This window comes from Myripristis murdjan, chromosome 13 (genome assembly GCF_902150065.1).
Source record: "Myripristis murdjan chromosome 13, fMyrMur1.1, whole genome shotgun sequence".
Lineage (NCBI taxonomy): Eukaryota > Metazoa > Chordata > Actinopteri > Holocentriformes > Holocentridae > Myripristis > Myripristis murdjan.
Genome location: NC_043992.1, coordinates 41,042,863 through 41,059,499, shown reverse-complemented (window position 1 = coordinate 41,059,499; position 16,637 = coordinate 41,042,863). Strand labels below are relative to the sequence as shown.

Below are 16,637 nucleotides of genomic sequence, written 5' to 3'. Positions count from 1 at the left end.
AAGAAACTCAAAAAGGCTGTGCAGCTGGTTGCCTTACATTTTTAAGTTTTCTCAACTTCAGATTTTTTACAGTGTGAGGACAACTGGTTTTGTAGGCCATGGGCCAACATATAATCATTAAATTAATACAAATTAAAAATAAACCTATAAAAGAAGCATACAAATGTGCAGAGGACCCCCTGATTATGCCCTTGATTCTTTTTATTCATTAAAATGTTGTAAATTTCCAGCAGAAATAGCATTTTTCTGAGTGGGACATGATTTATCCAAATTCTAAAGAATCAGTGTCATCTGAAAGAATAAAAAGTCATCATGAGAAACCTGCAACAGCAGCTTCAGCAAACAGGCTCATATTAGACTATATGGACAATACTGCAGTGTGTGTGTGTGTGTGTGTGTGTGTGTGTGTGTGTGTGTGTGTGTGTGTGTCTAAAACAGGGTCATTAGAGGGGTGTTGGCGTCCACTTGGCCTTGTTTAACAGGATCCAGTTTCACCACTGGATTGTGTTTTTTGTGTGGCTGGAACCAAACAGGAGGTCAGAGAAAGTTATTCTCACACACACACACACACGCACACACACACACACACACACACACACACACACACACACACACACACAGACACACACAATAGGGTTTGTAAACTTACTGGTCCAGAAATGTCGTGCAGTAAAAGTGTTTTAGTTTAAACTGTGATCACTGCAGCCTCCGTTAGAAACCGTCTGTTTGACAGTAACTGAATGAGCTCCATAGAAATAGAAGTGTGTAGAACGGGTTCTGCACTGGGAGCAGGTGCACCTGGAGCTCCGTCTGTCACAGCAGCAACGAGGAGGAAGTTAAAGTTGAGGCATTAAATTAATAATTAATAATCGGCATGTGTTACACACACACACACACACACACACACACACACATTAAAGCAGAGGCCACACACAGATTATACAGAATAAGTTAATTTAGTGTTGCTCCAAGGGTTCCAGCCAACAAACACCACTACAAGTCGAAAACTTAAAGGGGCGTTTCATTTAAAATAAGGCTCAGGGTCTGTTCCAGCTCCGTGCTGATTGGTCCAACGGCTGTCGCCTTTTGTTCGTTTACATGCTAAGCCACGCCCCTTTTGAGGTTCACTGGTCAGTATCTTGAAAACTAAATAAGATCAACAAGCCTGCTGGTCCACTGAGGATCCACTGAGGATCTGGAGGGAATCAGACCTGCAGCCCAGGAGGAGACGTCAAACATGTTTTTCCAAAATATTCAAAATGATGCAAAATCCAACATGGTGGACTTTCTGAGTTTGTGAAGATTTTGAAAAATAAGTACATTTATTAGAAAATGAATAAATAAAATGTGATGCATAAAAATGTGGGAAAAAAATCACAAAATGAAAACTTAAATGCCATCAGAGAGCGGGGAGACGACGCCTGTCCCAGAGACCGCTGCTGTTAATAAAGCTGGCAACACTTCACAATAAGAGTCCAACAATTAACGTTAGTTAATGCTGTAATAAACATGAAGTAACAGGTAATAAACATGAAGTAACAGGTAATAAACATGAAGTAACAGGTAACTAACCGTTAACTAATGTGTCTAAGAATCATGAACTGATGCTGTTCATGCTAAGGTATTAATTTATATGTTATTTAAGGGTTATTGTAGATATTATTAAAATTAATAAATGCCATAATAATCTAACTTTAACTAACAGTTAATTAACCATTACAGCATTAACTAACGTTAACTAACGTTAATTGTTGTACTCTTATTATAAAGTGTTCCCATAAAGTTATTGAATGATGTTCTTCCACCAGCAACCTGCCAGGTAAAACCTGACTCCGCCCAAAACCGACGCTGACAGGGAATAAAAAAAAAATCCATAACTTTCAAGATTAAACTGGCAAAGAAGTCACAAGAAGAGGGAGACGTCATAAATTTATGAGAAACAAATGGAAAACTCTGAGATTATAAAGTCACAAATTTTCGAGACAAAAACAGTGAAAACCAGTTTTTCTCCTCCTGTGGGATTTAAGACGAAGGAGATCCTGCTGGTTTGAGTGGAATCACATCAGCACCTTCAATCTGTGACTTTTTAATCTGTTTCTCATCATTTTACGACTTTAATCTCAGAATTTGTGACTAATGAAAAAAACTGAGATAATGTTGCTGATAACACACCTGGCAGAGCTTCTGCTGGCTCTGTAACGGATACACACACACACACACACACACACACACTGCGCTCCTCCATTTCAGACTTTCTCCGGCACGGTGTCGATGACTCGTCTTCAAAGTTTCCCCTCTGGCTAAAGGTCGCTTCCCTTCACACACCCAGGCTCCGTGTGTGTGTGTGTGTGTGTGTGTGTGTGTGTGTGAGTGTGTGAGTGTGTGTGTGGCTGTGTGTGTGTGTGTGTGTGTGTGTCAGTTTGTTACATCACACGAAGAGCTGCTTTACTTTCACTGACACAACACACAGGACATCTTCATCATCCTCATCATCACTGAAGGCATAACAGTCGTCTTCATCACTCATAGAAATGTCATCACAATGATATCATCATCCTCTTAATTAAATCATCTTCATCATCATCTTCATCATCCTCATCATTTTCACAACACACACACACACACACACACACACACACACACACACACACTCACACACACACACACACACACACACACAATTTCAGTTCGCAAATGTTGCATTAAGTTTAAGTTTGCTAACCGTAGCCGTTAGCTTTTCCCACACACGGCGTTGGCGCTGTTGTTGCTGACGTCACGAGGAGCGTCGGCGGTTTCAGTCGTGCCGAGGCGGATGATGTCAGGAAGCCCCGCCCCCTCCCCCACTGCTATCGCCAGTCTGTCTTTTCCAATCAGATGATCGCTTTCGTTAGCTTAGCTTTCGTTAGCTTAGCTTTCGTTAGCTACTTGGTCAAGGTTAGGAAAGAGTTTGTTGAGCCAAGGACAGGAAGCAGTTCTTCACCATCGCTTCAGCGCCTGACAGCTCTCTCTCTCTCTCTCTCTCTCTCTCTCTCTCTCTCTCTCTCTCTCTCTCTCTCTGTGTTCCTTATTGTTATTTCACCGTTTCCTCACCAGGACGTCCCTCCACATCACAGCAGATTTTGGGAGGCGACCCGCCACGAGCCCCGACCCGGGACAGCAGATCAGGCCGGATCTCACCGAGTCTCAGAGCTCTGAGCTCACCAGGCAGGCAAAGTCCTGAGGCTGCAGGGTCCCACAGAGAGGTTCCACCAGGTTCCACCAGGTGAGAGAGGTTCCACCAGGTTCCACCAGGTGAGAGGTTCCACCAGGTTCCACCAGGTGAGAGGTTCCACCAGGTTCCACCAGGTTCCACCAGGTGAGAGGTTCCACCAGGTTCTACCAGGTGAGAGAGGTTCCACCAGGTGAGAGGTTCCACCAGGTTCTACCAGGTGAGAGAGGTTCCACCAGGTTCCACCAGGTTCTACCAGGTGAGAGAGGTTCCACCAGGTTCCACCAGGTGAGAGGTTCCACCAGGTTCTACCAGGTGAGAGAGGTTCCACCAGGTTCCACCAGGTTCTACCAGGTGAGAGAGGTTCCACCAGCTTCTACCAGGTTCTACCAAGTGAGAGGTTCTAACAGGTGTGAGAGGTTCCACCAGGTTCTACCATGTTATACCAGGCGAGAGAGGTTCCACCAGGTTCTACCAGGTGAGAGGTTCTACCAGGTTCTACCAGGTTCTACCAGGTTCTACCAGGCGAGAGAGGTTCCACCAGGTTCCACCAGGTTCTACCAGGCGAGAGATGTTCTACTAGGTTCTAACAGGCGAGAGAGGTTCCACCAGGTTCTACCAGGCGAGAGAAGTTTAATCAGGTTCTAGCAGGTTCTGATGGATCCTGGGAACCTGGCGGAGCACAGAGCAGAGCAGCTGCTGCTGAGCGACAGGTGACACTAAAAATAAAAATAGGTGTCAATGAAAATACACCAACCATTATTATTATTACAAGGATACAAGGAAGTTTATTGGTCGTTATACAACAGGCTGAATAACGAAATTAAAATGTGGTTCCCTCTTGATTGATTTATTAAACATGGCATTTCTCACATCATCAGCACATTTGCTGATGTATGATGTCACTGATGATGTGTAGTCTTCAAGGTCAATATGGTTCTCCTGGGTAGCAGCATCCCTGAACATCTGCCAGTCTGTGCATTCAAAACAGTCCTGTAGAGCCGCTGCAGCTTCACCTGTCCACACTTTAACTGTTTTTACAGCTGGTTTGACCCTCAGCTGGATGTAGGCAGGCAGGAGAAGCAGGGAGATGTGGTCTGACTGGACAAAATGAGGACATATTATTATTATGTGGAGAGAGCTACCGGCTGCTGCATCCATATGCTCCGCCGTTGCCAATATAATAATAATAATAATTATTATTGTTATTATTATTATTGTTGTTGTTATTGTTATTATTAGTGATGTGTAGTTCCAAAGATGTACATGAACATGTACAGTGAGTCGTCTTGGTTTTAAAACAAAACCTTGTATCTCAGTCCTCCCTGTTTGCTGCTCTCCTGGCCGGGACTCTTACAAAAGCAGATTTTAAGTTTCAGATGACACCCAGGTTGAATCCAAATGAAAAATGGATCGATCTTGGCCCCGGGTGTCGATGTAACCCCGTTCAGGTGCTCTGCAGGATCACAACAACGCAGAGAGGAGCTCACACCGGCTGACCTAAATGAAAGCTCCCATCCTAATTCCCAGGACACGGCGCTAATAATGTCCCACCTATAGTGTGTTCCCTTCAGCCGGATCCGGTGACAGCCTTCAATCAGCCCAGCTGGATCCTCCACACAGGGAGGGATTACAGTTACACACCTGGTATTATCAGCCTGGCCTGTGAAGTGCTATTCAGGTCACCGTACAAACGAACAATGTCTTTTCAGTGGGAAGAAACCCGGCCGCGTCCCGGCTCGTCTCATCGGGGCCGCGGCCCGTTCACGCCCCGCCCCCCTCTGGAGCCGCACCGCGTTCAGCCCGGACGCCAGGCTCCACCTGACGAGGACTGACCTGGAGTAGAGTTCTCATCGGGCCTGAAAATTAAGACCCTACCCTACCCAGGCCATACTGGGTCAGCCCGAGGCCCTACCCTACCCTATTAATTAGCCGAACTTTAGGCCCGATAAAGCCCGAAAAAAAAGAAAGGAGAGGGAAAAAAAAAATCGCCAAATTCATCATTATTTAGCAGCGCCGGTGGCTCAAATTCTAGTAGCAGTGAGAGAACGGACATAATAGTTGGCGAAAGGCAGCTTCACTACAGAACCAGAACCTGAAGCCCTACTCTACCCGACCAATTCACATACATTTTAGGCCCGACCCTACCCGAACATGTCAGGTAGGGTCGGGTTCAGGCAGAATTTGAGAACTCTAACCTGGAGCTCCAGCACTGATGGATTCAAAGCAGGGGCGTCCAAACGTGTCCCATGGAGGCCGAGAGGCTGCAGGTTTTCACTCCAACCAAAAACTCCACCAAAGCTCATGTTTAGACGCCCCTGATTTAAAGTTTCATCACCGCTCGGCCGCCTACCTGCCACTTTCCAAACTCATCTGGTCGTTCATGAAGAATAAAGGAAGCAGCTGCAGCAGCTTGTTGCTTTGGTGTGTGTGTGTGTGTGTGTGTGTTCTCAGTACCAGTGAACTCAGTTGCTGTGACTCTTTAAACTGCCTGGTCAGTTAAACACATTCTTTCTGACTCCAGACACGATAAAGTTACCACAGAAATATTACAGCAGCCGTGTGAATGTGTGCGTTGCAGAGATATTACAGGGCGATTTATCCTCCTGAGTGGATTCGCTGGTCTGATGTCGGCCCGTTAACGTCGGTCTGCTTGAATCTAAAACTCAGTTCCAGGTCTGTAAACAAGTTTTGGGAGTCATCGGGCGTTTCTACATACCAAGTTGGGACTTTCAAACGTTTGAAGCTGAGACTTGTTGAGGTCGACTCAGAGGACAGACTTGGAGGACGGACGGTCGTTCTGCATTTAATATCACCAGATCTCCTGTAGTGTTTATAATAAAACAGAAAAATGATATAAACACTGCTCTGCCTCCTCCGTGTTCGTCAATAAATTCCATTTAATTCAGCTAATTTAATTTAAATAAATGACTAGGTACTATTGATATTATAATAATGACTACAGCTCTGCCTCGTTCTCTTCTTCATGGGCTCATTTATCAGTTTTACAGTTCTGAGTTCTCTCCTCCGGTGCTGCCGCCATCGCCGCTGGTTGGTGCTAAATGCATGCTGGGATACCTGGCTGCTCCGAGTCCACACAAGTCACCGACCGATGTATCCTCGCTAAAAGGGGCGGAGCAAGAACACATCCAGGGATTTGGACCAAACTTGGTCAGATGGGAACTTTGAATTGGAACAGGACTGATGACACTTCACAAGAACACAAGGACACAAGGGCACAAGAACACAAGGACACAAGAACAGAAGGACACAAGGACACAAGAATACAAGGACACAAGGACAGACGAACAGAAGGACAGAAGAACAGAAGAACACAAGGACACAAGAATACAAGGACACAAGGACACAAGAACAGAAGAACACAAGGACACAAGGACTCAAGAACACAAGAACACAAGAGCACAAGGACACAAAAACACAAGAACACAAGGACACAAGAGCACAAGGACACAAAAACACAAGAACACAAGGACACAAGAGCACAAGGACACAAGAACAGAAGGACACAAGGACACAAGAATACAAGGACACAAGGACACAAGGACACAAGAACAGAAGAACACAAGGACACAAGGACACAAGAACACAAGGACTCAAGAACACAAGAGCACAAGAACACAAGGACACAAGGACTCAAGAACACAAGAGCACAAGAACACAAGGACACGTGTGTTTTCTAACTGCTCACCCTGTGATGTCGGGCTGATGGAGCGGATTTCTTAGTTTTTATTTTATTTTTACATAACAGCTCGATGTTCCCCGCAGCTCGGCGTTCCCCGCAGCTCGGTGTGGTTCCGTGCGTCACGGTGGGGCAGCCGGTTCTAACAGTGATGGCAATTTTGGCTTTTTGCCGGGAACAGGCTCTTACGTCTCTGCTCCTTTTTGAAAGCCGTTCAAAAGGCCAGTTCCTCGTTCCATTCTTCTTTTTTAGTTTTTGTTCCAGTGTGTGTGTGTGTGTGTGTGTGTGTGTGTGTGAGAGAGAGAGAGAGAGAGAGGGAGAGAGAGAGAGTTCTGTTCTGCACTTGGGAACCATCTGAACCTTGTGTTAGACACCAAACTGAGCTCTGGTCCTGAACGATATGACAGCAAACAACCAAATCTGAGCCGACGTTCCTCTGGAGTTTCAGCTGTTCCTCAGTCAGGAGGCGGTGGAACCTCAGCAGGCTGTCAGGTTCTCTGTGGTTCTACAGCCTGACGCCACGCCGACACGACCTCTGACCTCTGACCTCTGTCAGTTTATCCTCACAGATCATGTCAATGTCATGTCATTTAAAAAAAGAAAAAAGTTAAACATCAGACTTTGTGTAATTTTAATTTTGTGGTAGTTCCTTCCTCTTTTGTCCCGTTACTTTTCCCTGAAAGTGACAGTTTTTTTTTTTTTTTTTTGCTTTGTTAGTGATAATTATCAGAGGTGTAACAGGTAACAGGTGTGTGTCACTGCAACGAGGTCACGTTATGCATCACAGCCAGGACATCAGCGAGGCCTAGATACCTGTCAGGACACACACACACACACACACACACACACACACACACACACACACCTGTACATGACAGTGCAGTGGGCGGGGCAGCAAATGGGCGGAGTCCAGGTGTTTATTAGCAGCTGCACTTTGAGCTGACAGCAGCTGACCTCCAGCAGAATCTGCAGGGACAGAAGAAGAAGAAGAAGAAGAAAAAGAAGAAGAAGAAGAAACAGAAGGAGCAGAAGGAGAAGAAGAGGAAGAGGACGAGATGAGAGCAGCTGCTTCGGTGAGTGAGACGGGACGGAGGGAAGACAAAATTAAAAATGGCTATCAGAAAATAAGCACAAAAATGCAGAAAATAAAAAATAATTACAAAGACAGAGTTTTTTTGTAATTTTTTTTTTAAACTAAACAAAAACTATATTTATAATGGTTAAAATAATAGAAAATTAGCACAAAAAACAGACAATTAGAAAAAAAGGAAAAAAGAAAAAGAAAATTATATTCATAATTTATAATTGTTATATATATATATATTTCACATGTTTTCACCTGAACGCTCAGCAGCGCACACAGCACGCCTCTCACCTTTTTCTAATGTCTCTAAATTTAAAGAAAAAGGTATGTTTGAACTGAAAACTGTCAGATGTTTCGTCTTGACTTTGAGACGCGGCGCTCAGGAGCAGCAGAGCTCCCTGAGCCCGACGCCGCCCACAGGAGAGACGGGAAAAATTAAAATATGAATGTTTATGAGCCCATAAACTGGTTGAGTCTATATGGTTCTCTTTGGACTCACATCATGCACCCATTCTCTCTCTCTCTCTGTATATATATATATATATATATATATACATATATGTATATATATACACACACATAGCAAAATAGAATGATTCTGTGTGAGATATTACCAACATTTTTTATAAATCAAAACAAAAGAAAAGTGTGCATGTAAAGCAGATATGCAGGATGTGTGTTTCATGTGTGTTTGATGATCAAAATGTATCTGCATCTGTAAGGATCTGTCATAATTATATTAATAATAGTAGAATTGTTGTTATTTGTAGAAGTGCATTATAAAGCACCTTTCAGAATATTTATTTTTTTTATAATTGTAGGATTGTATTTTTTAGTATTTTAATGTTGAACAGCTTCTTCCTTTAACATCTTGGGATCATGTTGGAAATTCATTTTTCACCATATCATTTGGATTTCTGTATTTAGACTTGAGGGTTGTCAGCTGAACCCTCGGCGGTGCGTAAAGTGCACTGTTCACTTTCTTTTTATGTCTCTACAAAAAATAATTCTTAAAAAATTTAAAAATTTATATTAAAAATGAATTTTAAAAATATTAAATATTTTTTTTGTAGTATTCTTGAAATGAAAATGGTCAATTTCAGTGTGACTGTAAGACAGTCTGTCATAAAACCAGACGTCCCTCTGGAGTTTCTCTCTGCGTCGTCTCCTCAGGTGTTCCTCGGTCAGGAGGCAGTGGAACCTCAGCAGTTTGTTCGATGATTTGTCAGAAAAAAACTCAAAAATTTATTAGAAAAAACCCTGAAAATGCTTAGATTATAACGTCCCAAGTTTGGAAGAAAAAAACTGGGAAAATGTTTTTTCTCTGGCTCTTTGCAGACGATGCAGGGTCTTATTCACTTCCTGCTGGGGATGGCTTCGCTCACTGTTGTCATGGCGATGACCAACGTCACCACCCACCCCGGCCCCCCCAATGACTCGCTCACGCCCGACATGGAGCGGTTCTGCCACATGCTGCTGGAGAGCCCGGAACCCGTCCCGCCCGAGCACATGCCCTGGTTCTGCGCCTGCAGCTACTGCAAAGGATCCCAGGGGCCCAAAGGAGACCCAGGAGACCGGGGCCTGCCAGGTACCGCCCACAGGAACCCACACACCTGTGGTACCGCCCACAGGAACCCACACACCTGTGGTACCGCCCACAGGAACCCACACACCTGTGGTACCGCCCACAGGAACCCACACACCTGTGGTACCGCCCACAGGCACCCACACACCTCATCCAGGCTGCAGTACACGTCGTTACTTCTCATCATCATCATCATCATCACACATGCAGACACATGTATCACAGATAATCTGAGATGATAATCTGGAATGATAATCTGAGGGGAAAAAACAATCTGAATTTATTTTTATTTATTTTATTTTAATGTTTATTTGACAGGGGCGATACATACAACATTGCCACAAAAAAGGGAAAATGTGATGTATATAAGACGTCTAGCTTCAGCTAATTTGCATTCTTTGTCCCTGGTCAGGCTTTTAGAATACAATGAGATATACTGAAAAAAAAATTAAATGATACAAATACAGTGAATAATACAATAGATAAATAAACACAGTTGCAGTTGTCAGTTACAGATAAAAACACGAGTTGAATTTGACATTAAACATTAGGAAAGTGCTATTGTTTTGATAATGGCTTAGTAGGGAATTAACATTCACATTTCTGCTGCTGCTTGAGCCAATGTTTAACTTTCACACTAAACCTCTTTAGTTCTGTTTGGGATTTAATTTCTGATGGTGAGGTATTCCATAGGTGTGTACTTTGCACTGAGAGGGATGACTGGCCAAATGTTGTCCTGAATCTTGGAATTTAACAGTTCTGCTTGGTTCTGCTCCTTGTCCTTGTCCTGGAGTCATCTGTCTTTCTTTTTTTTTACGATCTTAAAGTTTTCAATGTGCCAGAAAAGCCCAGAATCACATTGTTTTTCTCTGAACCGAGTCACAGCAGCCCCTCCTCTCCCCCCCAGGTCCTCCAGGTACCCCGGGCGGCCGGGGCCCGACGGGGCCCAGGGGCCCCCCAGGCTTCACGGGCAGACCGGGCATCAAAGGTGAGCAGCTTCACCTGTTGCTGTGTTTCCATCACAGCCAGATATAAGAAACATAATGTAAGAATATAAGAGACTTTATTAAAGATACAAGATGAACTGAGAAGGGAAATGCCAGAGACAATTTCTACCTAACACAGTTTGTATGTGTCATACCAATAACTTCAAATTTGACTTATTTATTCATTCATTTATTTGTTTGTTTGTTTGGGTTCCCATGAGACACTACCAAGGCAGCAACTCCTCTTCCTGGGCTCCACTCTGAGCTTATTATCATTAATAAAAACTAGAGGTGAAATAAGATTTTCATGAGCTGAAATAAAAAGAAAAACAAGGCTTGAAACTGTCGTGTGTGTAAAACTCAAATCACGGGAATAGAGATGATAGAGAAAGTGTCGTAGTTTTGGTCTTTGACAGTTAATTTGGTTGTTCATCCTCAGTGAAGATGTTTTTTTAAAAGGTGACTGTGTGTGTGTGTGTGTGTGTGTGTGTGTGTGTGTGTTACCTCTGACTGTGTTGCTGTGCTTGGCCCTCAGGGCAGAAAGGCGACGAGGGTGAGAAAGGTGCCAGGGGCCCCGAGGGATCCATGGGCCCCAAAGGAGACAGAGGCTTCAAAGGTGAGCCACAAAACATTAGCATTAGCATTAGCATTAACACCTTCAGCCAATCAGAATAACTCACAGTGACGGCCCTCTCCACTCCAAAAAAAAAAAAAAATATATACACACACACACACACACACACACATATACTGTACATATATATATATATATATATATATATATATATATAGACAGACAGATATACATACATATATAGCTATTCGCTATTCACGCCTGCAATTCAAACCAAACACACACACATTATATATGAAAAATGTTTTGTGTTTTCTGCTGAATCTTGACGGTCGAGCCAATCGGACGTGGATGTTAGTGGCGGCGTCATGTTGCCCTCCGAGCTCCTCATGCGTGACTTTGATCCCACATTTTTAAACAAACAGAGACATGGCAGAGACGGGAAATATTCAGTGTTTCCTGGCAGCCGGCAGAGAGTGTGTCGGTCGGCTGTTTCCGCAAACTGACATTTAAATACCTTGTGTTTTGTTTTAAAATGTATCTGACAGTCAGTACATTATGTGCTATTACACAGTTCCCAGTTATGTTTGGTGGATTTTGGGAGACAAAACCTATTTTTTGTTGCTAAGTGCTGAAATAATTGCCCCCCAAAGGTATAGTCTACATAAATGTCCCCCTATAGGACTAATTACTGGACATCAAGGTAATTATCTGAACATTTTTCAGAGCCATAAAGGTCCACATATGTTCCAGCAGTGAAAGGTACATATGTACACCTTTCCTCTAAATGTTAAGCCACAATATCAGGAGACATAAGTTCCTAATGTCAAAGCCGTGGGGGGTCCTGCCCCAGGACGAGCCGCGGGACCCTTGAAGGTGCAGGTACAGGCTTTACTCTCTGAGAGCGCAGCTGGTCGGTGTCAAATTTGCAGCAGCAGCGCCGTTTTCACGTTCCTCCTTCTCCTGAAGAGAGGTGACGTGGAAAACGAACGCAAGCCGCTGACTTGCCAGATATAGAAATAATGACTGTATTTGTGTGGTAATTTTGCCCGTCTGTGCGATCAGTGACGCCAAAAGTGGCCAAATGTATGATTATTCCACCATTTCATGGAAATAATGCATAAATGACTTTGCATGTTTAAATACTTCCTCTATCTCTAAAGGCTCTTGTTTTGTTTTGTGTTTTGTAAAGCCCTATGAGCATTTTTTATGTTTGGTATGAAGCACTTTGAGCTGCATTTTTGTATGAAAAGTGCTAAATAACTCAAAGTTTGAAAACAGCCTGATCTGACCAACAGAAACCAAAGTACTTTCCCTTTGCTCTGTGTTGCCGTGTTCATAGCAGACTAAGACTCACTCACACCTGCTTCCTCTGTCCTCCAGGTGACAAGGGGGAGCCCGGTTTGGAGGGCCGGCCGGGGGATCCCGGTATGAAAGGAGACGAGGGCATGTGTCCAGATACCTGCGAGTCCTCTAAAGGGGAAAAAGGACAAACTGGTCTCCCTGGCCCTGCAGGACCCAGGGGTGACCAAGGAATGCGTGGCACCCAGGGGTCCAAAGGCAGCAAGGGTGACACCGGTGATGCTGGGGCCCCTGGCACCCCCGGCACTGAGGGTCAGAAAGGAGAACAGGGTATTGAAGGGGACTGTAATTGTCAGGACGGACATCCAGGGAGCCAAGGACCGAAGGGAGATAAGGGAGACCAGGGAGACCAGGGGGATCAGGGCTCTGTCGGGGATAAAGGCTCACAGGGGGAGAAGGGTGACATGGGGCTCATGGGGCAGCGGGGTCTACCTGGTCCCTGCATGCCTGCCATCCAGTCGTCCTTCTCTGTGGGGCTGACAGAAAACTTCCCCCCGCCCAACACGCCCGTGATTTTCTCGCGTGTCTTCAACAACGTGCAGGGCCATTTCAACACCTCGTCCGGCTTGTACACCGCGCCCATCAACGGCACCTACGTCTTCAGCTACCACCTCTCCGTCTACCGTCGGATCCTGAAAGTCGGACTCTTCCATAATTTCTTCCCGGTGGTGAGAACTACCAACATACAAGAGCTAGGCACCACCTCGCACCAGCTCGTCCTCCACCTGGCCAGGGGCGACCGGGTCTGGTTGCAGGTGAAGGATGAGACCACTAATGGCATGTCAGCTTTGTCAGAGAGCAGCAGCACCTTCTCTGGGTTCCTGCTGCACCCAGACAGATGTGACATGATCATGTTGAGGGAGCGTATAAGTCCAGAACCTACAGGGGGATACAGCTGGAATAAAACCACCCCCGCCCCCCCAACTAGCCCGTAAACGGCCTCGCTGATGAATAAATTACTGCATGCCACCAATAGATGCTGTGCACAAATTACCTTAGAAACATTCAGGGTCTAATCAGTTATCATTGGCCTCCAACAAATGCTGTCCTTAATGAATAAATCACACCCAGCAACAATTAGATGTTAAATCAGCCCAAGCCACCAGTAAATATTTTCCCCTGATGACTAAATTACAAAACCAGTTACCAGATTGTGCCACTGGTGGATTACGTACATTAATGAATTACCCCAAAGACAAGGAAAGTCGCGGTCCCTGATGAATAATTGGCCTCAGATGGCGAGTAGAGCATGTTACCACTGAGGCCACGTCCACTTTAAACCAGCTGAATGTGTTTTAGCCCTCCATCAACAGGAAGGCAGTGTTTCCCGTCCATGAAAACAGAGCTTTAAAAAAAAACAAAAAAAACAAAACGCTCTCCAAAATGTGTACATCTGAAAACGCCGGCATGGTGTTTTCATGTGGCCGTGCGCTGTAGGGGGCGTTGTCGGCTGCTGAAAGGTGTGTATCGCGGTGTCGTGTGGAGCAAACGTCCCTCTGATCAGATGATAAATTAGTTTTGGTGTCTCAGTTCCCAGCTGCAGCTGATCCTCCCGGTAAGGTTTGTCATAATTCCCGTGGCGATCCATCACGGCGCCAACAAACGCAGCCCCTAGATTAGCCTCCAGAAGTCCCTTCTCAGCCGAGACAGAAGTGCCAATGTCCCTTTAAACTAGGATGAATTTCAACTGTAGCAACCAGTTTGATTACAGAATTAGTGTCTGCAGGTAAAATGTTTATATTTTGACTCCGTGGTCAGTGCTGTTCCTGCTGTGCCTGAAGTATAACTCTGCAGCGTATTGTATGTCGGACCTGTAGCTGATATTTCTGACTCTTGCTTTCTCTTTCAGTGTTTCAGTGTGTGTATTTTTTTTTTTGTGTGTTCTTTTTGCCTTTGTATTTCTTCATGCCGTTCATTCATTCATGTATTTGCATTCAGCATAATCACATTCAAATCATTATCGTATAGAATTCTTATTTCAGTGAAACTGCAAGAGGTCTTCTCTTTTCTCTCAGATAGAGGGCCGGTTGTTTGGGGGAACGCTCCCTCCCTCTGCAGTAACAACATCCTGCTCAGGTGTGCCGCAGCAGCGATTACCTTACAGACGTCTGGGCGTTGTGTTTGCAGTGATTCTTGCAAGTCATTGTGTGGGTGTGTGTGTCTGCCAGTAGGTGTGAATGCTTTAACCCGGTCCCATCTCTCTCTTTGTGTGTGACTTTGTGTGCAGCTTCCACACTTTCCACCGGTTTTCACGGCGAGCGAGACACCCGATAATCCCCTGACACAGATCACCATCATCGGTGTAAGGGGATCCACGGCCTCGCCTCAGATCTGCTTTGTCACACCGGGGCTGGCTTTCCCAAAAACATCTCTGCTCCATTCACGCTCAGGGGAACAAAGAGAAATGTTTTGTTGGGACCCCGCCCTGTGGGGTGATCACAGACACCTCGCTGTTTTCATTGAGCTGTTCAGAGCTGAGATCATGGCCTTAGCGCACTTATAAAGGACCAGTCTGTCTTTTTTTTTTTTTTTTGGGCCAGCAGTCAATTTACCAAGTGCGTGACAAGCTCTGTCCAGTGTTCATGCCAACACCTCAACAAGTACGCCAGGTAATCACAAGTGACCAAAATTAAGAAAATGAAAACAGCTGTGGGTTCACCTGCCAGCCTCGGTGAAAATTCAATGCGACCTCACCTGTTTTGTTTGCAGAGGAAGTGCACAAAGATAACCAGATAATTCACTTTTTTTTTCATTATTGATTTGTCGTGAACTGGTCCTGTCACGTATCGGGAAGGTCGCCGGTTCGAATCCCCAGAACAGCCGTGAGAATCTCACGAGGGGAAAGAACGCAGCCTCAACTGGTGAAGGTGTGAAAGCTGAGCGGGACAATTTCATGTGTGTGTGTGTGTGTGTGTGTGTGTGTGTGTGTGTGGCTGATCTGAGGAGAAACAAGTGATGTGACGAGGAGGAGGAGGAGGAGGAGGAGGAGGAGGGAGGTTCTCCTGTATGAACTGGTTCTCTGTTTCACGATGAATGTATCTGAGCCAGAAACCAACACGGTTAGGCCGAGTGCTGCTGTAAACATGGAACAGTGTCCTCACATCGCCATGGGAACGAGGATGAGAGAGAGAGAGAGGAAGTCACTGGTTGCCATAGCAACAGCAACGAGGCCGAACTGTGGAGCTAATATGGCCGTCTCTGAAAAACCGACTTTATTTTTCTTTTTTTTTTAGTTTGTGTGTCCTGCTCTCTCTGTCTCTCGGTAGCACATCTTCATTATTTAAAAATTAAATAAATACAAATTTTGAGAAACGCTCCTGGTCTGTGTGAGTCATTCAGCCTTCATCACACCTGGGAGCTGCTTACGGTTTGTTCTGCATTCAGCAACACAACAAAAGGAAAAAGGAAAAGAGAAAGGGGGTCTCTGACAGCATGCAGGAGGTTTTTCTTCCATATAAAACTTGGAGGCGGCGGCTCTTCTTAAATCTCGTGCCCCGACAGATCACACACATTATGTTTGTGCTCGTGGTAAAAGCCTCTGTCCTGTCGGCAGCTGCAGTTTCTAATCTGCCGTCCTGCTGAGGGTTCAAACCTGCAGCAAAACCTGCCCGGGACATAAACCACCGGTGCATGTGTGAACGTCCTCAGTCTGATGCACTGATACTGAATCATTACTGCTTAATGACGACAACAGCTAATGATTATTTTCATTGTCAAGTAACTCACTGAGTCTTCCTTTCAGTTAACTTTAATCATTTTGTGTATAAAGTGATGAGATGAGACGTGAGCAAAGTTTAGTCTTCCTCAGTCTGACCGGCCGCCAAAAACAAAACAAAAAACAAAGTATTAATTTGATAAAGATGAACGGAGGAAAGGAAAACCGACTGATCTTAGTGAATCAGACAATGTTTGGGATGGTTAAAAAATGAATTGACTATGAAAACTATAACGAACTCATTTTGGGAGGTTATTGACTAATAAATCAATCACTGACTGGTTGATCACTGACTCCTTTACCTTTTTTTGATTTTTTTTTTTTAAAGCCAAAACTCCCATAAACCAAAAACCTGTCCGATAAAAAAGCTGCTTGTACAAAAGCCTGTGCCCGAACATTCATAATTCAGTTTTTGACAGAATC

At 44.7% G+C, this 16,637-nt stretch overlaps 1 protein-coding gene across 1 annotated transcript; it reads left to right on the top strand.

Moving 5' to 3' along the window:
- Positions 1-9,333: 9,333 nt before the first annotated feature.
- LOC115369787 (inner ear-specific collagen-like) lies at positions 9,334-13,434 on the top strand. The gene is made up of 4 exons (XM_030066454.1): positions 9,334-9,580; positions 10,485-10,565; positions 11,099-11,179; positions 12,521-13,434. Exons 1-4 carry the CDS (start codon positions 9,334-9,336, stop codon positions 13,432-13,434), a joined length of 1,323 nt encoding a protein of 440 aa, XP_029922314.1.
- The last annotated feature ends 3,203 nt before the right edge of the window (positions 13,435-16,637 follow it).

What these genes read in the sequence shown, in the direction of transcription:
- LOC115369787 (XM_030066454.1), top strand. Translation starts at nt 9,334, where the DNA reads ATGCAGGGTCTTATTCACTTCCTGCTGGGGATGGCTTCGCTCACTGTT. An exon ending in GGGCAGACCGGGCATCAAAG is followed by an intron (nt 10,566 to 11,098) that starts GTGAGCAGCTTC and finishes CTTGGCCCTCAG; the next exon opens with GGCAGAAAGGCGACGAGGGT. An exon ending in AGGAGACAGAGGCTTCAAAG is followed by an intron (nt 11,180 to 12,520) that starts GTGAGCCACAAA and finishes TCTGTCCTCCAG; the next exon opens with GTGACAAGGGGGAGCCCGGT.